Source organism: Mustela lutreola, chromosome 15, assembly GCF_030435805.1.
Source record: "Mustela lutreola isolate mMusLut2 chromosome 15, mMusLut2.pri, whole genome shotgun sequence".
Taxonomy (NCBI): domain Eukaryota; kingdom Metazoa; phylum Chordata; class Mammalia; order Carnivora; family Mustelidae; genus Mustela; species Mustela lutreola.
The window spans coordinates 1,204,169-1,227,311 of record NC_081304.1 but is presented as its reverse complement, the minus strand read 5'-3'; the positions used below and the strand labels follow the sequence as shown (position 1 = coordinate 1,227,311).

At 59.7% G+C, this 23,143-nt stretch overlaps 3 protein-coding genes across 4 annotated transcripts in view; 1 reads left to right on the top strand and 2 right to left on the bottom strand.

The window, feature by feature from the left end:
- The window catches only part of NPLOC4 (NPL4 homolog, ubiquitin recognition factor), a 54,727-nt gene extending 46,049 nt beyond the window's left edge, over window positions 1-8,678 (bottom strand). The window contains exons 1-2 of one of the 2 annotated variants that reach the window (XM_059148575.1): window positions 8,496-8,678; window positions 5,903-5,983 (exon numbers count right to left, since the gene is read on the bottom strand). In XM_059148575.1, coding sequence (XP_059004558.1) covers window positions 5,903-5,983; window positions 8,496-8,510 — 96 coding nt within the window. In that variant the 5' untranslated portion in view covers window positions 8,511-8,678. The remainder of the gene's footprint in view (window positions 1-5,902; window positions 5,984-8,495) is intronic. The other variant, XM_059148574.1, reaches the window with a different exon arrangement.
- A 5,051-nt stretch (window positions 8,679-13,729) lies between these two features.
- Window positions 13,730-18,389, top strand: TSPAN10 (tetraspanin 10). The gene is made up of 3 exons (XM_059148406.1): window positions 13,730-13,838; window positions 15,528-16,114; window positions 17,472-18,389. The coding sequence occupies exons 1-3, from the start codon at window positions 13,803-13,805 to the stop codon at window positions 17,827-17,829; spliced, it is 981 nt and encodes a 326-aa protein (XP_059004389.1). The 5' UTR covers window positions 13,730-13,802; the 3' UTR covers window positions 17,830-18,389.
- A 762-nt stretch (window positions 18,390-19,151) lies between these two features.
- Window positions 19,152-20,751, bottom strand: PDE6G (phosphodiesterase 6G). The gene is made up of 3 exons (XM_059149452.1): window positions 20,562-20,751; window positions 20,167-20,207; window positions 19,152-19,736 (listed from the first exon to the last, which is right to left on the bottom strand). Exons 1-3 carry the CDS (start codon window positions 20,705-20,707, stop codon window positions 19,660-19,662), a joined length of 264 nt encoding a protein of 87 aa, XP_059005435.1. The 5' UTR covers window positions 20,708-20,751; the 3' UTR covers window positions 19,152-19,659.
- Window positions 20,752-23,143: the final 2,392 nt, after the last annotated feature.

Genomic DNA, 23,143 nt, shown 5'->3' with positions numbered 1-23,143 from the left:
AATTAAGACCATGAAATTTATATTCCCAACTGCAATAAAAATTAAGACAAAAGACTGAAAATAATGACTTTGACTCTTCTCTGCAACAGCTTAGATATAAACTGAAACGAACTAACTGTGGCAGCTATTCTGCAAACCCATCATGCTTCTCTGTACCCAACACCCTCCTAGCGATTTCCAAAACAAGAAAGCTTTCGCCACAAGTGTGAGCTTCCTGAAAGCTACCATACTACACCCAGGATGAAAAGGAGTTTCCAAAATGGGGCAGGGGCTATTGTGGGGCAGCCCTCTGGATAAAGGTAAGTCTCCTGGGACCGCCTGACAAGCGTTTACAATCCCCGTAAGGACGGAGATAGAGCGGTCTTTTTTTATTTTTAAGATCTGTTTATCTTAGAGCGCACAGGAGGGCACGGGGGAGGGGCAGAGGGAGAGAGATCCTCCAGCAGACTGCACGCCCAACGCAGAGCCCAATGCCGGGCTCAGTCTCCCGACCAAGAGAGCGTGGACCAAGAGAGCGTGACCGGAGCCGAAAGCAGAGTCAGCCACTTGACCAACTGCACCGCCCAGGCACCTCCAACTGCCTTTTCAACTACGACAGCAGCCGTAGTGCGCCCCACGTGGAGTCCCACCTCTGAGACGCAGAAACAGATGTATCGCTTGTTATGCTACTCCCGCGAACGTAACTGCTTCTATCAACTTTTGAGTTTGGTTTCTTTTCTTTTTAAATAATTTGTTCATTTGACAGAGAGAGACACAGTGAGAGAGGGAGAAGCAGGTTTCCCGCTGAGCAGGGAGCCCGACACGGGGCTCGATCCCAGGACCCCAGATCATGACCTGAGTGGAAGGAAGAGATGCTTAATGACTGAGCCCCCGAGGCACTCCTGAATTTTGAGTCCTTTACCTAAAGATACAGAAATCTAACACAGGGGACCAACGACTTAAAAAAAAAGTTTATCAGAGTCTCATAAAAGCATCATTAAAATCTTAACCGCGCGCTTGGGCGGCACAGTCAGGTGAGCGCCCGACTCTTCGTGTCAGCTCAGGTCATGATCTCGGGGTCCGGAGACGAAGCCCCGCGGAGTCTGTTGAAGACTCTCTCCCCCTCCGTCTGCGCCCCCACCCCCACCGCAGCACACTCTCTCGGTCTCTCGCGGTCTCTCAAAAAAAAAAAAAAAAAATACATCTTTAAAATCTTAAAAACGTTCTACGCACACCCGAGGTGAACTGTGCGTAAAACGGCGGTCGTAAAAGCAGACGCAGTGCGGAGTCAAACCCCCACGCTCAGAACCGAAGGAGACCCCCTCACGTCCAAACCGAGCAGAACTACAGTGTAGGGTCTCGGCGCGCATGCTGAGGCGGCACAACGCAGGCAGGGGAAGCCGTCCCCATCGGCGCCGGAGGCGGCAGGGAGCGGGGGAGGCCGAGACCCTGCGGCGCCGGCCGCACCCCTCCTTCACCATCAGGCCTTTGTCCGGATTTGCCAACCGTTTCTTAGGACGTGGCTTACTTCATGGTTAGAAACAACAACAACAAGGAGAAAGGCGGGCACAGATGGCGGAGGTCATGAGGTCAGGCTGGAGCCACCCTCCAGCCCACGCAGGGGAGGGACAGCAGCGGCCCCACAGCGACCGGAGGCAGGGGTGCTGCTGCTGAGCAACACAGCCGGCAGGAGCCGCCCGGGGAGGCTCGCGGTCTGAGGAGCCGCGGCAGGAGCGGCGCTGGGCGGCCTCAAGACAACCGGCGACTCTCGGACCCTGGGAGGCAGCCTCGGCGGCATCCACCGCCTCCCACCTGCGAACAGCCAAGCCTGGGGCCTGAACGCGGCGATCGAGGCGCTCAGTGTGCAGAACAGCGAGCTGAGCCAGCCGCGTGCGCAGCGGTCCGCAGCCTGGTCGGAGGGAATGGGACACCGCGAGCCCCCGTGCGCACCCACAGCCAGTGCCGAACTTCCGCCGATGAACGCGATCCGGGTAGGAAACGCGGGATGAGGCCCGGAGACACAAACCGGGATGGCCGAAACCACGGCCTGGGGCGGGGGTAAGGGAGGGCTGCTGTTGAACACAGTTTCAGATCTGCAAGATGAAAGAGTTCTGGCAAGGGATGGTCCTAACGACCCTGTGAATTACTGCACTCGAGGGAACCGCGGGCGGAGAGACGGTTTAGGCCAGGGGCACCGGCTGGCTCAGGGGAGAAGCACACAATTCTTGATCTCAGGGTCACAAGTTCAAGCCTCAGGGTGGGTACAGACATTACTTTAAAAACTGGTTTCGGGGTGCCTGGGTGGCTCAGTGGGTTAAGCAACTGCCTCCGGCTCGGGTCACCATCCCAGGGTCCTGGGATCAAGTCCCACATCGGGCTCGCAGCTCCACAGAGAGCCTGTTTCTCCCTCCAACCTTCTCCCCTCTCATGCTCTCTCAAATAAATAATAGCTTGAAAAAAAAAATTGGTTTTGATGACAAATTTTATGTTATACTTTTTTTTTTTTTAATTTTAAATAATCTCTACACCCGACGTGGGGCTCAAACCCACCAGCCCAAGACCAAGAGTCACACCCTCTCCCAACTAAGCCAGCCTGGCACCCCGTTATGTGTTATTTATTTCTTCTAGGACAGAGAGAGCAAGAGCGAGCGCGCACGGACGAGAGCGGGGCAGGGGTGGGGGCGGCAGAGGGAAAGGCACAGATCTCAAGCCGACTCCACACCCAGCTTGGCCCCAACTCGGGGCTCAAGGTCACAACCCTGAGATCATGACCTGAGCCGAAAGCAAGAGCAGGATGCTTAACCAAGTAAGATACCCAGGCTTCCCTGTTATGTGTTATTTTTAAAATGATACAAATCTCCATTTACTGACATAAAACCATTCCTTAATTTATTGTCAAGTAAAAAAACACCAAGACTACAAATCATCCTAACACCCCTGGAAAAGATGCACCTTGGGAACAATACATGCCCCAGTGCCTGCCTGTGCGGCCGCAGGGCGCACAGGTGACCGCCTGGGCTCCTGGGAACCTGCCATCCATGCGGCACAGCTGGACAACTGTCATCCCACAACATTTCTGTCAAACAAGCCACTTAATGCTCAGTCAAGGAAAAAATGGAGGATTTAGGGCTGTCATGCCCTGCTAGTAACCCAGAGAGAAACCCAGCACGTGCACCTGCAGAACAGGTGTCTGCGGCTGGCACCGAGCCTCCCAACGGAGGACTCTCTGCGGGGGGGCGAGCACAGCGCCAGCCAGAGCGACACCGGCTCAGAGGGGCCCGACTCTGGCTGTGACACGGTTGGGAGATGTTACCCAACTGATTTCACTGAGACTTCACTTAGACTTTCCTTCTCATGGATGCACAAGAATAACACGTGATCAAAATTAATTTCCAAATAAGTCTGAAAAGCTTTACATAAGTATAAAATCTAAATGACAAAGGAAAACAGGTGGGAAAGTATTTTTTTCTTTCCTAATCACACATAAACACGGCTTCTTAAACTCAATAATGTCTTAGATTTGACAAAGTACGTTCACAGCACAGCACAATCCCATTTTGGCAAAAGTCTGTACACGTAAGTATGTGTGTACAAACATGTGGGCTCTAAAGACGCTATGGTTTGGGTTTTTTTTTTAAAGAGAGCGAGCATAGCAGAAGCAGGGGAGGTGGCAGGCAGAGGAAGAAGCAGGCTCCCCACCGAGCAAGGAGCCCGACGTGACCTGATCCCAGGACCTCGGGATCATGATCTGAGCTGAAGGTTCAGACGCTTCACCGACTGAGCCGAGACACCCCGAAACATGCCATGTTAACGGTTCTTTCTTTTCTTTTTTTTTTTTTTTTAAAGATTTTATTTATTTATTTGACAGAGAGAGATCACAAGCAGGTAGAGAGGCAGGCAGAGAGGCAGGCAGAGAGAGAGGAGGAAGCAGGCTCCCTGCTGAGCAGAGAGCTCAATGTGGGGCTCGATCCCAGGACCCTGAGATCATGACCTGAGCCTAAGGCAGCGGCTTAACCCACTGAGCCACCCAGGCGCCCCTTTAACGGTTATTTCTGAGCAGTAAAATTTCAACTGATTCTTACTTTTTATACTTCTCTGAATTGTTTTAGCCTTTCAGAATTAATGCATATTATCCCAGTAGTCAGAAGAAAGGATCTTCACTTGAGGGGAAACAATTTCCGAGTAATACTCGTTTGTTTGTGAGGATTCACCTCCTCTAAGCACTCATTACTGCGGTGGGGACAGCTCCAGAGACCAAGTGGCCAAAGCCAAACGACAGGGGGGCCTGGGGGCTCAGTCAGTGAAGTGTCTGCCTTAGGCTCAGGGTCCTGGCTCAGCAGGGAGCCTGCTTCTCCCTGTGCCTGCTGCACTCCTGCTCACGCCCTCTCTCTCTGAGAAGTAAATAAATAAAATCTTTAAAAACAAGACCGACTAAACCCCCAAGCCCAGCCCTCCCAGTGACTGGCTGTCACGCTGTGTCCCCCTGGGCGAGGCAGCCATGAACTGTCCGGGAGGAAATACAAGCATTTCAGGAATCCTACTGGTGCAAATAAAAGTGAGAACCACAAGGTCCCGCTGTTATCTCGGAAACCTTCTGAATTTGACCTGTTTGACAACTCCACATTTGGTATCAAGCACGAACGCCTCAAGTTAAAAACAAAAGCATATTCCTACACGGTTATTACAAATTTAAGTTTAAGAAATTTCCCTGTCAGGGGCACCCAGGTGCCTCAGCTCTGCCTTTGGCTCAGGTCAAAACCTTTAAAAAAATAAATAAAATTTAAAAATTTAAAAAAAATAAAAACCTTTATTTACAAAAATAGGGGCACCTGAGTGGCTGAGTCAGTTAAGCAACCAACTCTTGGTTTCAGCTCAGGTCATGATCTCAGTCAGGGTCAAGGGACTGAGGCCCCCATGGGCTCTACGCTTAGCTCAGAGTCTTCTGGAGATTCTTTCTCCCGCCTCTCTCCCTCTGCCCCTCCCCCTGCTCCTGTGACTAACTAAATAAATAAAATCTTAAAAAAAAAAAAAAAATCAAGTCAGGGAAAGGAAATCCGTATGCCAAGGGGAAAAAGAACAGGAGGTCAGGCCGTGGGCCACAGTCCGCTCACGCCTGCTACGAAGCATAAATCACAAGCCGCTCCTTACTGCAGGGCGCTCCTCCCAGGGAGACCCTTCTGCAGTCCGGCTGGGCTTTCCCATTTGCATTCCATAAACTCATAACCGATCTATGTATGTGGCCCTCACTTTCTTTCTATTTATTTATTCGAGAGAGAGAAAGAGGAAGAAAGGAGAGAAGCAGACTCTGTGCGAACCAGGGAGCCTGAAGTGGGGCTCGATGCCTGGACCCTGAGATCATGACCGGAGCTGAGATCAAGAGTCAGACGCGGAACGGACTGAGGCACGCAGGCGCCCCCGTGCCTCTGATTTTCTAACAAAGTGGGACTGGGACGCATGGGAGGCTCAGATGGTCAGGTGTCTGCCTTCAGCTCAGCGCGGAGTCTGGGGCGTCTGCTTCTCCCTCCGCCTCCGCCTCTCTCCCCTGCTCACCTTCTCTCTGTCTCTCTCTCAAATGAATAGGTAGAATCTTTAAATTAAAAAATAAAATAAAGTGGGAATTATTCTGTACATGTTTTTAACAATTTTCCTTTAACAGACAATTCAAGTGTTTCACTCTCTAATTTTTCCAATTTTTCACTCTCCTAAGTGCTAGTCTTGTGACACACTTCTACACACACCCTTGGACTCTTTTCGGCCACCATGGCAGTAAGCCAGGGTCAGTGATGCAATGTGCCCTGGATCAATCCAGTCATGGTGGAGAAGAGCGAGTCCGAGACTGTGAACCAGGGAGTGGGCGAGTCAGGGACGGGTCTAGATGGGGAGGAAGCAGCAGGGGAGGGGCACAAACCCACGCCACCACTACCTTTTTCAAAAATGCTGCCGCTGTTTCTCTCTTGGTGGCTGTGATCCGCTTCACCCCGTCTGGGGACTGGACACGAATTATCTGTCACAAATGAAACAAGGCGGTTACTGCACAGACTAGTAAGTTCCTGATCTGACTGAGACTAACACCCGCGGTCTTTCAGCATCTGGGTCACCGAAACTTAGAGCCAAACCTCTCCCTTCCCCGAGCAACACCAGGTGCTTTGAAAAGAGCAGCAGAGGCATGAGATTCTCAACCCACGCAAGGCCTTCCTGACAGGACAGCCCTGACTCTCAACTCTGGTCATTTCACTCAGAAAAATGTTTAACCATTATTTCCTTTTGGATTTATGGAAACAATAATACAACAGCAAAACAACAGCAACAACACCCTTGATGAATCATGAATGACTGGGTTCATTAAAAAAGATCTCTTTGGGGGGGCGCCTGGGTGGCTCAGTGGGTTAAAGCTGCTGCCTTCTGCTCAGGTCGTGATCCCAGGGTCCTGGGATCGAGCCCTGCATCGGGCTCTCTGCTCCACGGAAAGCCTGCTTCTCCCTCTCTCTGCCTGCCTCTCTGCCTACTTGTTATCTCTGTCAAATAAATAAATAAAATCTTAAAAAGAAAAATAAAAATCTTTTTGGGGGCTCCTGGCTTGCTTAGTCGGTGAAGCATCCAACTCTGGATCTCAGGGTTTTGAGTTCAAGTCCCACATTAGGTGTAGAGACAACTTAAAAAATAAGTAAAAAATTTAAAACACATCTGATTAAAAAAATAATAAAAATAAAAAAAGAGAACAAAATGAGTGTTGTTCTAAAATCTATATGCAAAGATCAGAATGATCTGAAAGAATCATAGAGTATCTTCTAATTTGATATTTACCTTTAATAGAAAAACTGAAAGAAATAAAGGTGTTTAACATCATGGTAAACATACTAGGGTTTTAAAAAAATACTTTTATGGCAACCCGGAAACGGCTGGCAGGCCTGGAACACTGCACACAGAGCACCACCTTCTAGGACTTGATTTTTATACAGATCAAAGTCCTTCTGACGGTGGGTGAGTTACTCTGGCCAACTGCACAAGTTCCTGCTTTCATCAGGAAGCGTGAAAAGGCATGCCCTGCCGAAAACAGGGGCAGACGGTGTGCCAACCACCCGAGGGGAAGAAAGTCAGCCAGGAACCGCCACCGCCACCACCAAGTGGGCACGGCGGCGCCTCGACCCAGCCGTTACTGCGCTGTGCGCTGCACTGAAAACAAACACTTAAAAAAAAAACACAAATACCCTTTACATATGAAAAATGTATTAAGCCATTGTTTTTTAAAAGATTTTCAGGGGCGCCTGGGTGGCTTGGTAGGTTAAGCCTCTGGCTCAGTGGATTCAGTCTCTGCCTTCGGCTCGGGTCATGGTCTCAGGGTCCCGGGATCGAGCCCCGCATCGGGCTCTCTGCTCGGCGGGGAGCCTGCTTCCCTCTCTCTCTCCCTCTGCCTCTCTGCCTGCTTGTGATCTGTCAAATAAATCAATAAAATCTTTTAAAAAAGAAAAAAGAGCTTGGTTTCTCTGCGGGAGAGTCCGCGCCCGTCGTCAGAGCAGTGGGAACGAGGGCAGGACCCGGCCCGCCGTCCTCCCCGGCCGCCTGCAGCGGCTCTCGCGGGCCGGGCGCGGACTCCGCAGCCGAGGTCCGGAGAGGCGGCCCCCGCACCGCAGACACCCGGCCTCCCGGCTGCGCGGGTTCTCCCCGCCCGGACGGAGGGGCCCGGAGGGCGTGGCGGGAGAGCGGAGCGGCCGGCGCCGCGGACACAGCGGCCCCGGGCGAGCCCCCGGCGCTCCGGCTCTGCTCCTTCCCTCCGAGGCAGCGCGTCAGGGAGTCCCAGCCGAGCCGGCCCCGGGCCGCGGGGCGACGGGAGGAGCGGCAGGGACGCCCCCGGCCAAACGCAGACGCCCGCGGCCGGGGAGGCGCGTGGGACCCGCCCCCGGGAGCCCGACCTGCGCTAAGGTTCACGCGGGCCGCCCAGGCCCGCCGCTCGAGGGGGGAAGCCGCGGCCGGACGCCGGGGCGCTGTGGCTGCGGCTTCACTTTCCGCTTTCGCCGGCCTTCACGGCGCTGGCGCGGGCGCGGCCACTCCCGACCGCTCGGAAGCGCCGCCTCCGCCAACAGGTGTCGGTCACCGCGGCCCTGCGCGCCCGCACCGGCCCGCACCCGCCCCGCACCCGCCCCTCACCGGCCCCGCACCGGCACCGCACCGGCCCCGCACCCGCCCCGCACCGCTCCGCCCCGCACCGGCCCCGCACCCGCCCCGCACCGCTCCGCCCCGCACCGGCTCCGCACCGGCCCGCACCCGCCCCGCACCCGCCCCGCACCGCCCCGCACCGCTCCGCCCCGCACCGGCTCCGCACCGGCCCGCACCCGCCCCGCACCCGCCCCGCACCCGCCCCGCACCCGCCCCGCACCGGCCCGGCGGAACCCGCGGAGCCGGCGGTCGCGGAGCGGCGGGACCGGAGGCCGCGAGCCCGGGCCGGGCCTGGCCGCCGCCCCACAGGCCGCGCCGGCGAATCTGCTGCCTCATCCCGCGCCCGCGCCCGCCCCACTCACGATGCTCTCGGCCATGGCGGCCGCTCCCGTCTCCGGGCTCGAGCCCCGGGCCGCCGCCGCCGCCGCCTGCCGCCCCGCGGGCCTCGACGCCTCGGCCCCGGCCTCAGCCCCGGCCTCCCGCCGCCGCCGCCACCGCCGCTCCAGCTTCGCCGCCGGCCGCCACCGCCGCGCGACGTCCGGCGCCTCGTCCAACGCGCTCCGCCGGCCGCGCAGCCCGGAAACCGAGTTCCGGCCCTCCAACGGCCCGCGCCTGCGCACACGGGGCGGCCGCGGGGCGGGGCGAGGGGCGGGGCGGGCGGGGCGGGCGGGGCGGGGCGAGGGGCGGGGCGGGGCGGGGGCGCGCGCGAGGGGCGGCGGGGGCGCGCGCGGGGCCCTGAGCTCGGAGAAGGACGGCTTTGCTCGCGGCGCGCGCTCCTTTCTGCAAACCCAGGCCAGGCCGGAAGGCCCGGGAAGAAGCGAGAGCGAGCGTGCGCCGTCGCCCGGAAATCGTCGTGCTGGGCCACAGTGCGGGGCCTCGAAGCCCTAGGTCCGGCGGGTCGCCTGCGCGAGCACGGATCGTGTTCAGCACGGTGACGTCACCCCGTCCTGGCAGGAAAGCAGCGGCTCCGTGACCCTAACCCGCCGCGAGGCCAACAACCGGCCTCAGCCTGCATCTCCCGGGGCGCGCCCCCCGCCCGCGGCCTGGGTGCAGGGCTGGGTGCAGGGCTGGGTGCTGGGCTGGGTGCAGGGCTCAGCTGTCGGCCTCTCGCGATTCCTGCTGGTTTCCTGCGGGGCGCTCCCCGTGCTCCTGCCCTGCCAATTCTGTAGCGGACCTGACCTTGCCGTGACTGTGCGGGAAAGTTACCAAAACGTGTAAAATCCGGTTTTTTTAACGCCATGGCTCCACTCCAGGTTGTATTTATGTATTTCCTGGGCTGAAAAAGTCACCCTCATTTCCTCCCCCTCCCGACCCCCGGGTTCCAACACCTCAGGTTCAGCAGCTAGTCCACCTGCCGGTCCATCCCCCCCCACCCCGCAAGGACCTACGAGGCTTCTGCAGGGCGATCGATCGGCAGGGCCCACGCTGGGGGAAACAGGAGCGATTCCCACCCTGATGGGATCCACCAGCAGGAGGCAGCTTGTAAACACATCAGCTATGCAGGCACCCAGTGTCCTGAAGTGGACAGTCACGTCGGGGGAATGGATGGAGGATCATCGAGGCTATTTTACATATGATGGTCCAGAAAGACCTCTCTGAGGAGATGGGATGCGATCAGGTCCCAGATAAAGCATCTGAGGGAAGAGTGAACTAGGAAAGCCTGTGCAAAGGTCCTGGGACCTGGGAAGTGCTGGGTGCTCCAGGAACAACAAGGCGGCTGGCGTGGATGGGGGTCCTGAGTGAGGGCAGAGGAGGGCTGGGTCAGGAAGAACCATGTGAGACATGGAAAGGCCTTTAGATTCTATTCTTTTTAAAAATATTTTATTTATTCGACAGAGAGACACAGTGAAAGAGGGAGCACAAGCAAGGGGATTGTGAGAGGGAGAAGCAGGCTCCCCACTGAGCAGGGAGCCCGATGCAGGGCTGGATCCCAGGACCCAGGCATCCCCGATTCTATTCTTAAGTGTGTTCAGTTAGAAAGCCTTTGAAGGACGAGACCAAAGGAGGCGTCCTTTCCTGATGCCTGGGGGCCTCAGCCAGTGAAGTGACTGCCTTCGGCTCAGAGCATGAGCCCAAGGTCCTGGGATCGAGCCCCACATTGGGCTCCCTGCTCGGCGGGAGACTACTTTTCCCTCTGCTTGTGCTCACTCTCTCTATGAAATGAATAAATAAAATCTTTTTTAAAAAAATAAAAAAATAGGGGTGTCCAGGGGGCTCAGTGGGTTAAGCGTCTGCCTTCAGTCCAGGTCATGGTCTCAGGGTCCTGGGATCAAGCCCCACATCAGGCTCTTTGCTCAGCGGGGAGCCTGCTCCCCAACCCTCCGCGCCCCCGCCTGCCTTTCTGCCTACTTGTGATCTCTCTCGGTGTCAAATAAATAAATCTTTTTTAAAAATAAAATAAAATAGGGACGCCTGGGTGGCTCAGTTGGTTAGGCAGCTGCCTTCGGCTCAGGTCATGATCCCAGCGTCCTGGGATCGAGTCCCACATCGGGCTCCTTGCTCCGCAGGGAGCCTGCTTCTCCCTCTGCCTCTGCCTTCCACTCTGTCTGCCTGTGCTCGCTCTCGCTCTCTCTCTCTCTTACAAATAAATAAATAAAATCTTTAAAAAAAAATAAAATAAAATAAAATAAAATAAAATAAAATAAAAAATAAAAAAACAAAGGCTCTTCCTCTGTCGTATCACTTTGCAAGGACTGCCTTAGCAAAATTCCACAGACTGTATAAATTAAATGTATTTTCTTCCAGATCAAGAGTCTGGAAGTCGGAGATCAAGGTGACAGCCCGTCGGGGTCTTCTGAGGCCGCTCTCCTTGGCTGGCAGACCTCTGTATCTTTCCTCTGTGCTCAGGCATCCCCGGTGTCTCTGTGTGTCCCAATTTCCTCTCTGTATGAAGACACTGGCCTCATTTTAAGTTGATTACCTCTTTAAGGGCTGTACCTTAAAGTCCTTTAAGGTACAGCCTTAAAGGACTCTTCTGAGGTTCTGGGGGTTGGGACCCCAAGATATGGATTTGAGGGAAACGCAATTCATCCCCTCGCTGTGAGGGTCACTGGAATTTCACTTAGCCTTGCCCAGTGTCAGGACAGGAGGGAGACGGAGCTGGAGAGGGGATTGTTGGGGTGAGAGCCTGGCCTGGGAGCCGGATGCCGGATGTGGCAGCAGCTGGAGGGGGTCCTGGTCTGTCACTTCGGAGAAGTGCACATGGCTGCGCTGGGTCAAATCTGCAGCCTTCTTCTCCACCCGGACTACAGTCCCCACCCAGCAGCCTGAGCACCCCCTTCTCAGCGGGGGTCGGTCCAGATCCTGCTCCACCCCACCCCCTCTCCCTCCCTCGGAGAGGACCCCACCGGAGTGGACCACCCGGCTCCATCCCTCCCTTCCCCCACGTTTCTCCTCCTCGTCCCCTTTTATTTAAATTGAGATGAAATTCACAGGGCACGCAGTCCACCATTTCTCAGTGAACAGTTCAGTGGCATTTAGTGCTCTCAAGACCTACGACTACCTCCTGTATCTACTTTCCAAGCGTTGCTGTCACCCCCAGAAGGAAACCGCACCCCCGTTCAGCAGCAGCCCCCCATTCCCCTCCCCCAGCCCCCGGCAACCACCCATCTACAGACTCACCTATTCTGAGTATTTCACGCCAATGGAATGACAGGGACGTGGACCTGAGCGTCCGGCTTCTTTCGCGGAGCGTTCTCCAGCTCCGCCCCTGTCCTCGCAGGTGTCAGAACACCTCTTTAGGGCCCAGTAGTAGTCCGCGGGGGGCGTGGAGCACATTTCGATAATCCACTCTTCGTCGATTGCTGTCCGGGTTGTTTCCACCTTTCGGCAACTGTGGATAGCGCGCCGCCGTGAATATGCGTGTCTGTGTATATGTGTGAGTCTCTGTTTCCAGTTCTTTGGGGTGCAGTGAGGCCCTCCCTGATCAACTGACATAAGAGCCCCCTGACTCTTCACCCCCCTTTCATGGCTTCATACCTCTGACGACCGTGTAGAATCACATATATTCGGGGCGCCTGGGGGGCTCAGTCGTTAAGCGTCTGCCTTGGGCTCTGGTCATGATCTGAAAGTCCAGGGATGGAGCCCTACCTGGGCTCCCTGCTCGGCGGGGAGCCAGCTTCTCCCTCCCCCACTCCTCCTGCTTATGTTCTCTCTCTCACTGTGTCTCTCAAGAATCACATGTGTTCACCTGTTTACCGCCCAGCTTTGTGACGTCCCCCTCACCGGAGGGGACCTCGTGCTCACCAGGGCGTTGCAGGTTTTCCCGCTGCCGCATCCCCAGGACGCAGGACGCTCCCTGACTTCGATCAGTGGCCTGCCGTCCCAGCTATGTGTGGCACAACTGTGTCTCTATTGTAAATCTGTTGTCACGACGACGCTGTGAAATGAACTGTCCCGAAACGCAGTGGCTTCACCCAACAGCCATTTACCATCCTCTGGGTCCCGCAGGTCAGGAATCGGGACGGGGCTCTGTTGGGGGGTTGTCGTGCGGGAAGCTGGGGGTGGGGCATGAAGCAAGAACGCAGTAACTACAGTGTCCCGAAAGAAGAGGGGAGGCCTCTGCCTGCAGGGTGGGGTGTGGGCTGGAGCTAGACCCAGGGAGGAGATTTCAGGGGCAGCAACAGCAGAGGGCACACGCGTGCTGGGCCGTCCGCCCGGCGAGCACCCCACGTGGCCGGACTGCAAGCGGGTGGGTTAAGTGAGGAAGGGTGGCTGCTGTCCCAACACCAAACAAAAGAAGCCGGGGAGCAGCATGGCAGAGGACGGTAAAGACAGGCTGGGCACGGGGCCTTGCCCAGCCCTTGCCCCCTTCTCCTACCGTGCAAACACGTGTGCAGAGCGCCCCCCCACAGCCTCGAGAGGTCCCCACAAGCCAGAGACTGACATTCGTTTTGTGACCTCCCGCGTCACAAAGGCACAGGGGAGGCGTGGAGAGCCATGTGCCCGCGTCCTCAGAGCCTTGGCAGTGGGTGGGGACCCGCTCCGAGCCTTCCTCCCCACGCCATGCAAGCCGAGGATAGAAGACAGGACAGGGTCAGAGGGCCTCAGGCGCCCCAGTGTGCGGGGGCAGCCGCGTGGCCCGGGGCCTTCCAAGCTCTGTGCACAACGCTGACTGTGACAGAGGCCAGCCCCGACAGGAGAAGCTCAGCACGACGAAGGAGCCCGCGTCCCTCAAAACCAGGAAGGTGTGATCTGGCCAGTGGAGACCGTCTCGTTCCCAAAGAGAGTAAATTGGGGGTGACCCAGCAGATCTGGCCGGTCTCCCAGGATCGTTTCCCTGAGCCAGTTCTCAGGGCTCTCCTGTCCCGGGGGAGGTGGGGGAGCAGCCGCCAGGCCCACCAGACCGAGGCCCACAGGGCACCCCTGTCGTGGGGGCCACGGGGTGGGGAGGACAGCCCCGCCGCCCACGTCACGCCTGCCCAGAACTCCGGGGAATCCCCCAGCGAGGCTGTGGCTCTGCCCTCCGGGGGGTGCTCTGGGTCTCCACAGGCAGGGGCTGTCTTAAGCCCTACAGTGTGACGCCTCACATGACCTGGCCATGACTGTGGCATCCTGGCTCGGCTCACAGCTCACCCAGCCCTGGGCTGCAGAGCTCGCGGGACGGCTGAGGGCACCAGCTCCAGCTAGAGACGCCTGGCCGGGGACCAAAACACCTGTCCGGGTGCGGAATGGAGGCGGGGGAAAGGCGCCCCCTGCTGTCCCAGGTAAGCCAGTGCCCTGGTGGCCTCTGCCCCCCCACCTCCCCATGGCAACGTCTCCATCCTGAAGGCCCTGGGGAGGACCTCAGGCACGTTCTCACCTACCCTGGCCCCAAGCCCCACCCTGAGCCTTGGCCTGTGCTGGTCTGGCATGTCGGTGCCCCCCTCTGACCCCCAAGGAGGTAAGATTAGGGGGGGGGGGGGAGTCTCACTAATCCGGAGCTTTGTCCTCACCCAGCACCTTGCCACAACTCCTTCCCCTCGTGTATGAGGGGGTGTGGGGTACGCACACTCTGAGAAAAGCACACCCCCAGGCGATGTGCCCATGGGGCCTTCGGCGCCTCTCCTGCCCTCCCCCTCCGCCCGTGACCTCTCCGCCTTCTTGCTGGTTCGCCCCTTCCCCACTGCGGCCTGCGGTTCTGGAAGCAAGACAGTGAGCTCGGGCTTGGGAGGGGCCATCCCGACACGCCTCCGGGGCATCTGGCAGGGCCGCAACCTTGTGGCCCCCGCCCACCACCTCTGGCGAACCCAGCCCCTCCACCCCCCAGCCTGGCCCAGCAGCCTGTCCTTTTGCTCCCACTGACTGTTGGGGTCTGGGGGGCTGATCAATGCCCCTTTCCTCGCCTCCAAGTTCACAGAGAATGAGGTTTCAAGGCAGAATCGGATGTCAGGAGCGGAGGGCAGCCTCGTCCTGGTACGCTGGTGTGGAAGGGAGGCCCTGCCTAGGTGTGGCCCAGGGGACTGTCCGTTCCGCAGGGGCCACAGCTTCCTAATCCTCCCAGATTTCAAGGGCAGACCGTCCCTCTCCCTCCAGCAGGGAGCGAACAGAAGTGCGGACCCCCGCACCTGCCTGCCGGTGGAGAGGGTGGGGGGTGGGGGCAGGCAGATTTGAAATCGAGATTGTCCACGAAGGGACAAAGGGGGGCAGAGTCAGCAGCTTCTCCAAACCTCGATCCATGAGCCACTCCTCTGGGAAGGGGGGGATGGGTCAGCACTTCTCTACTTCGCACACTTGGTGTGACCAGTGCCCAGGGCGCGGCTGAGCGTCCCGCTGGAGGGCAAGGCAAGGGAGGCCCCGACTCCCACAGAGTCCTGGTCTCCTGGCTCTCCTCCCTGCCCTGGGAGCCTGGCTGGCCTGGTCCCGAGTCTGTGCTCAGAGAGTGGGATCCTGCGATGCTAGGGCTGGTCTGAATCGGGGAAGAGGGAAGGACAGTCCCCTGGGCCAGCCCTTCTGCCTGGGGGGCCTCCACCTCCTGGGCCCGGTGGGGAAGCCCTTCTCTGGACTGCATAGACAGCCCAGCCCACGCAGATGCTGTTCAGACCGCCTGCCGCGTGCCTGAGCTGCGGGGCCCACGTCTTCCCTCACACAGAGGGGATGGAGGGTGCTCGTGTGTTCCTGGAACGCCTGCTTCCCGGGATCGCCTCACTTTGTCTCCCATGAGCTAGCGGGCTGCGGCCCTCCATTCTGCAGGAGACAAGCCTTCCCATCCCCCGGCTGCCCGGCCGGGAGACAAGCCTGGAGGCCGGCGCGTCCGTCCCCGGCCATCTCGGGTCTGCGAGTCTTCCCTTCTCTGCCCACTGTCCAGCCTCTTCCCCGCTGCCAGGCTCCGACCCCAGCCTCGACGACGTGACCCTCCCTGTTGATTATCCCAGATTATGCCAGTGAGGTCTCCCCATGTGCTCCTTCCTCCACAGGGCGCCGGGGGCCGGGAGGAGCCCCTCCCCGCAAGCAGCCCACTCACCGCAAGCCGCCAGGAGCCCCAAGAGGACCAGCTCTGGAGGGCAGGCCTGGGGGGAGACCCGGCCTCCTCTCTCCCCTTGGGAAACAGCTGCCTGAAATACCTGATCTTCCTGTTCAACTTCCTCTTCTCTCTGCTTGGTGCACTGGCCCTGGCCTTCGGGCTCTGGGGCTTGGCTGTCAAGGGGTCTCTGCGGGGGAGCGGGGCAGCGGCCCTGCCCGAAGACGCCTTGCTGGGACTGGCGCTGGGGGGGCTGGCAGTCAGTGCCGTGAGCCTGGCGGGCTGCCTGGGCGCCTTCTGCGAGAACGCTTGCCTGCTGCGCTGCTTCTCAGGGGGTCTCATCGCCTTCCTGGCGCTGGAGGCGGTGGTGGGGTCCCTGCTGGTGGCCCTCTGGGGCCCGCTGCAGGACGGCCTGGAGCCCACGCTGCGTGCGGCCATCACCCACTATCAGGACGACGCGGACCTGCGCTTCCTCATTGACCAGGTCCAGCTGGGGCTGCAGTGCTGCGGGGTGTCTTCCTACCGGGACTGGACGCGGAACCCGTGAGTCCCAGAGCCCACGGGGCAGGGGGGCGTCCCCGGCGGCCAGCCGACCGGACCACACGGACATACTCGCACACGTGCTCACTTGTCCACGCACACGAGTGTGTGCACACATGCCCGTGCACACACGCGGGCCCCCCGCGTGTTTCTGCCCTTTCCAACCGGGGACCAGGTGGATAGGGATCATAGCGGAGAAGCTGAGCCGGCAGACTCAGAGACTCAGCTTGGGGAGTGTTTTGGGTAAGGTCATCACACCGGACTCTCACCGTCAAGTACACTTAAGTTAAATGAGGACATTGTTCTGGACTCCTCAGTTCTCTCTCCATAGCGTGTGTGTGTGTAAGCGTCTCTGTGTGTACACGCGTGTGCTTGTGTGTGCGCGCGCGTGTCTGTGTCTATTCTGTGTGCACGCATGTGCGTGTGTGTGCTTGTCTGTGTGCGTCTCTGTGTGTGCGTGTGTCTGCACGTGTGTCTGCACGTGTGTCTCGTGTGTCTGTCGGTGCATGCCTATGTGTGAATGTACCTGTGTGTGCATGTGTGTACGTGTGCATGCTTGTGTGTCCGCATGTGTGTGTCTGTGTGTCTGTGTGCTTGTATCCGCATGTGTGTGCGCACGTGTGTGTCTGCGTGTGTCTGTTTCTGTGTGCGTGTCCGTGTGTGTCTCCGCATGTGTGTCTGCATGCGTGTCCGTATGTGTGCCCACATGTGTATGTGTGCACACACGCACGTCCGCATGTGTGTGTGCGTGTGTGTCGCGGGCATGTTTGTCTGCATGTGTGTGTCTCTGTGTGTCCGCATGCATGTGCGTCTACATGCATGTGTTGTGTGCGCGCGTGTCCGTGTCTGTGTGCACGTGTGCGTTGGTGTGTGTCTGCGTGTGTGTCTCCACATGTGTGTCTATATGCGTCTGTGTGCATGTCCGTGTCCATGTGTGTGTGTGTGTGTGTGTCTGCATGTGACCGCATGTGTGTGTGCACATGTGTGTGTGTGTGTAAGTGTTGTCTATTTAGGGACACCAGGCAGGGATCGTCTAGTTCTGCTGGAGGACAACTGACCACGACAGATGGTCACGAAGACTTGAAAACCGGCCTCTTGCACCCAGCAGTCACTGAAGCATGCCAGCGTTCTAGAAGCATCCACATGTGTGCTCTTGTTCGTGAGCTGAGTGTGACTTTGGACTGGTGATTCCCCCTGAATCACCGGAAGCTGGCTGTTGTGTATGCACAAGTGTGTATGTGTGTGTGTGTGTGTGTGTGGCCGTGGACGTTGGGAGGGTCAGTGAGAGAACTTTCCTCAGCGCCGGGGCCCGGAATGGTGGGCCCTGCCCTCTGGACCGATGCCCCATGTTCCCTTGCAGGTCCTTTAACTGCAGCTCCGAGAGGGCCCAGGCCTGCAGCCTCCCTGACTCCTGCTGCGTCAGCCCCAGGGGAGATGGAGTAGTCGGCCACGACCCGTGCGGCTTCGGAGCTCTGGGCCCAGATGAGGCCGTTCAGAGGCGGGTGCACCTGGAGGGCTGCAGCCTTGCGCTCCGCGGGTGGCTGCGCGCCAAGGTCCGGGCTGCCGGGGCCTGGGCCATCGCCACTGTGGTCATCCAGGGCCTGGAGCTTCTGCTGGCGGCCCGGCTGGCGAGGGCCCTGGCTGTCCGCCAGGGGTTGGCGGGGAGCCCCAGAACCGCGGGGACAGAAAGGCTCCCCGCCAAACTGGCCCAGGGCTGACAACCCCGTGGGACCCCCAGGGAAGGTGTCCAAGCAAGCGTCCTGCATCTCAGACACTCTGGCCTCCTCCCCCTGCTGGGTCTCCCGCCCCCCAGGGTCCCTTTCCCGGAGGGTAGGGCATGGCCACCTCCTTCCCAGTTGTTTGGGCCTGCGAGAACGAGTCCCTGCACCACCACCTGACCTCACTCTCTCTCAGATACTTTTGCCCTCCGCCACGGAGCACTTGCCAACCCCGCGTGGCCTGCGTGAGCCGCACCTGCCAGCGCCTACCTCCTACAGAGGATGCCAACGCTCCCCAGAGCATATGGGGCTCTCGGGGCCAGATGCAAGCCTGCTGTCGAGCCCCCGACTCCAACTCACACCCCCGACCGCCGCCTCCAACCTCCGGCTCCGCACACCTGGGCTCCCTACCTCCGACCCCATCCTGCCCCAGCCTCTGGGTGCCCCCCACCACCCCATCCTGCCCCAGCCTCTGGGTGCCCCCCGCTGCCCCACTCCCTGCTGCCCGGCCCTCTCCGTCCACTGTGGTGGCCACGGCGGGGCCCCGACGGGAATAAATTTTGGTGAGCTGTATCATTTACGGAAAATGGCACCCGTCTCAGTGGGCAGTGTGAAGAAGCCTTCCGTCTGCGCGCCCACACGGACCCCCAGCCAGGCAGGGAGCCGGCCGCGGCCGCTTCGCCCCCTGCCCACGGGCGCCCTGAGCAGCCTTCATTGCCTCGGGTTACCATGGCTTTTTCTGGCTTCCACATGAATGGGAATCTGTCCAGTCACTGCCGTGTGAACAGGCCCCACAGAGGCACCCGGTCTCCGCAGACACCCTTGGCGGGCTCCAGACAGCAACTGCTGCTAGTGACCGTTTCGCCAGGCCGCCCGGGTGTGGCGTCCAGCATGGACACCGCTGCTGGCTCACCAGTGGGCACCTGGCCAGCGGTAGAGGACAGCTAAGGACAGGCTGGCTGGGCCACTAAGCGAATTCCCTGATCTCTCCGCCCCTGTTTCCTCCCGTGAGGCTGAGCTGAGCACACCCTTCTGGCGTGAGCTGCTGCTGGGCTTCGTCTGCCTCCTTGGGGAGGCCTGCTCCGGGGGCTGGCTGTGCACGCGGCTGCCTCCCAGCCTGGCTGGCCGGGCTGCATGGACCCCCAGCCTCCACGGGCCCAGACTCAGCGTCTAGTGGGTTTCCTTCCCTCTCAGCCTGGCCAGGCCCCTGCTGCCCCCACCACCCTGCTCCTTCGTCCCTCCGCCCCTGCTGGAGACCCATGCCCTCGGACCCTGCCCCCACCCACCACCCACTCCAGCCAAGTGAATGGGGGCACGCGAATTTTATTTTGAAACCAGGACAGCGAGCGTGGGCTACGTTGGGTAGGACGTTTCCTGCTGGTGAGGGGTTTGGAGGGTGTTGGTCAGGCGCCGCCAGGACTCCCCCCAGGCATCCCAACCCAAGGGCAGCAGCTGGGAAGGGCTAGTGAGGAGAGCTTATTCTCGTCACCAGACACCAGGACAGGAGTGGCCTGTGACGAACATTCCTGGGAGCCCCTGCTCTGGCTTTCCAGCCCTAAGAGAAGGTCTGTGGGCCAATGTTTCTGGAGGCTCTGCTTCAGCAGAGCCTGCCCGGCCCTGAGGTGTCTGGCAGGGAGCTGGTGCACTTCTGGTAACTTCTAGTAACTGGCATCTGGGGGCCTGAGGTTGCCACCCTGCAGGGGTCTCCAGACACAAACCGGGCAATCTGGACACCCTTGGTGGGGAAGGGGCTCCTCGCAGGAATCCTGAGCAGGGGTCGCAGCGGGCAGCAGGGGAGACGGCCCTGAGGCTCCGAGTCAGGCTCTGGTGCTAGATGATGCCGTACTGGGCCAGTTCGTGGAGCTCCAGGTGGTTGAACGCCTCCCACGGGCAGATGACCGTGATGTCTGCAGGAGAAGGAACAGTGGCACCGGGAGGCTCCTGGCCCCAGGGGCTCCCCCCACCCAGACCCTGTCATTTGCACCCCAAGCGGTGAGGGCAGAAGTCCTGGGTGGAGAGCCCTCCCCGCCAGGGCAGGCCAGCTTGAGGGTGTCAAGTGCTAGAAGGTGGGTGTAGCACGCCAGCGAGACAGAGGGGTCAGCAAGCCCTCCTTGTCACTTTCCAGTCCCTCCAAGTATCCAGTAAACCCACTGAATGCGAACAGCCCCACCTTGGGGAGGCCCAAAGCTCCATGTTGGGGCGGAGAAAGCAGGACAGGCTTGGGGTGGTGCTCCAGGGGAGCTCTGGCTGGACAAACCAGAGGAAGGTTGGGGCCCAGGCACACGGACAGGCAGGAGAGTGGGGGGGGACCCGGGAAGAACCTGGCGGCCGTCATACCTGTTCCTAGACCTTCCATTCCAGGGATGTCGTCCCCAAACCTGCGGGACAGGGTGGTCAGGGCTAGTGGCCGGGAAGAGGGGAGTGGGGGGGCGTGGGGGCACACCTGTGCTTGAGTGTCTGCCAGTGTGCCCTGGCTGTGCGTGTGTGTGCAGGGATGCACATGGGTGTGAGGGCTGTGGCTGTGGCCTAAGTGGCCGTGAGCATGTTCTCCAGGTCCATTTGGTAGCAACAGGTAGAGGGTGACAGGAGTCCCTGCGCCCTCCCGCCGCCCATGCTGAGGAATGGGGGACCCTCAGGACCCCGGCTAAGAAAGGGTGGCCAAGCCCCCTGCTGTAGGTCAGCCCCCCACTTCCTGTGTGGCCTGCGGGGCACCCTCCACCAGCTCTGCTTACCCTTGGACACCTTTCTTGGGGGGCTTGCTCTTGAATTGTCTGGTTTGCCGCTGCTTAAATTTGGGGGGCCCTTTTCTGGGAGTGACAGGCCCCCCTGTCACCCTGGTGGCCGAGCGGATCTCGGCCTTGGGTGGCTCCAGGTTCATGGCCAGGCTGAGCGAGACCCCACGGCAAACTCCGGCTTCTAGACTCCCTCACGCCGTGGGCTAGGGACACACCGGGGGGGGGGGGTCCCGGTCAGCTTCACGCCGTGGGCTGGGGACACACCGGGGGGGGGGTCCCGGTCAGCTTCACGCCGTGGGCTGGGGACACACCGGGGGGGGGTCCCGGTCAGCTTCACGCCGTGGGCTGGGGACACACCGGGGGGGGGGTCCCGGTCAGCTTCACGCCGTGGGCTGGGGACACACCGGGGGGGGGGTCCCGGTCAGCTTCACGCCGTGGGCTGGGGACACACCGGGGCGGGTCCCGGTCAGCTTCACGCCGTGGGCTGGGGACACACCGGGGCGGGTCCTGGTCAGCTCCCTTGCTTCTGCCTCCCTTGCAGGCCTCAATCCAGTAGAACAGAGAAAGTCCTGAAACAGGAAACCCGGGGGTCCTGAGCACGACCTCAGTGGTGGCCCCCCGCCATCTCCACGTGGGGCTCCACCTGGGGTCGGGTAGGAGGACCCCAGGTGCACCCCGCTCAGCTGTCTCCCCTTCTGCAACCCCACCCCAATCCCTGGGGGTAGCGACCCTCGGCCTCATTCCTGGCAGCACGTCAGGCATCCAGCTGGCCAACGAGGGGTGACAGAGAAATGGAGGAGACGGTGCCCGGCAGGAAGGGCCCTGTCTCAGAAGTCCCGAGCTGAGCTGAGCAACCGCCACCTCCCGCAGTTTCTTCCCTCTGCTGGTAAATACCCCAGCCACTCACTGTGCTAAGAGGCTGCCCTGGGTACCAGCGTCACCTGCTGGTGTCCATGAACCCACTGCACAGGGCGACCCTCCCTCTGCTTCTCCCTGGATGTCCTAAGCCCCACTGACCCTGCTCAAGGGCAACCCGGCTTCCCCTAAGCCTATTAGCCCCAGAGGGTGACTCTAATCCCTCTGGGCCACCGTGGGTCTAGAAGGTTCTGGGGTTAAACCACAGGAGGCAGACAGGAGCCCCCGACACCACCCCATGGGCCCCCTTTGCCACTCCGGTCCTGTGGGCTGTAGTGCCCGAGGCCAGCCTTGGGCTGCCACCAGCTGCAGGCTAGAGCCTCATGGCTGAGACCGACGGGCAGGCGAAGCAGGCTGGGTGGTGGGTTGGGCGCCCAGTCCCAGGCACACCCCACCACGGATCTTTCCTAACGTTCATGCCCCTTGCCAGAAACTGCACCAGCCCAGGAGGACATACACGGGGTCCAAGCTGACCTGCAGCAGGCCTGGTGGTCCTGGCTGTTCAGGCACATCACACCCACCCCCCACAGCTTAGATGGTGCAAGCTGCCCAGTCCCACCCAGGTCCTGGGCCCAGTGTGTACAGCCCCGACCCAGACAGAACTCCTTGTCAGATGCTAGCCTCGTGGAAACCACGGGCCAAGCTCTCCTAGCGGCCCCCGCCGCGGTCCAGTCTCTGGCTGAGGACCACTCAAGTTGGCTGAGAGTGCGTGGCCCAAGGTCCACTAGACCATTGCTGGCCTTGGGGACCACCTGCAACCATCCTTAGATAGGGGGGACCTGAGAGTGACCACGTGGGGACCCCCTCCGACTAGGACAGCAGACAGACTCCTGCGGCTCCAGCCATCAGCACAGCGGTGAGAAGCCCACCAACTCCCACCGTGTGCACAGACACCCACCCCCTCGGGTAAGTGGCCACCAAGAGAGCGGCTGAGGAAGGTCAGGACTCACCAAGCTCTGGGCAGGTCTCGGGAGGCCGTGGGTGTGAATGTCCAGGCATCCCCCGGCAGGGGGCCGGCTGGGCATTTATCCTGCCCCTGGGTAAGCGGATTGGGATGACCCCCGACACAGCACTAACGAGATTGGTAGGGCCACTCTGGAGGGTGGTGGGAGGGCCCCAGCCCTGAGGGCTCCGGGGATGAGGGAAGAGCTGAGGATGGGACCGGGACCGGGACGGGACGTGCCATCGCGGACTGCGGGGCGGACGAGCTGCTTGTCTTGGAAATGAAGAAACTGTCCTGGCTGAGGTCCTGGGTATCCCCACTTTCAGTTCTCTGACCTCTAAAGCATCCACCTTCATGGCCCCCGAAGTCCCGTGTAGTCTGGCCACTGTCTACCTCTTGGACCTCCTTTCATCCCTCTGCCTCGTTCTCCATGCTCCCGGCCCCTTCTTCCACCCCAGGATCTTTGCACCTGCTGCTCTGTTGGCGTGAGGTGCACCTCTCCTCACTTGCTCTGCTCCCTCTTCCCAGGACTTCAGAGCCCTGCCCCAGGGTCATTTCCTCAGGGTGACCCCCCAGGATAGAGCAGGATGGCTTTCATAGGACCCCACGGCAGCTAGAACTCGTTCATGCTCCTAGAGTTGTGCGTCCAGATAATGCTCCTGTTAACCTCCATCTTCCGTGTTGGAGTGGAACACAGCAGAGGTTTCTGCTGGACCGCAGC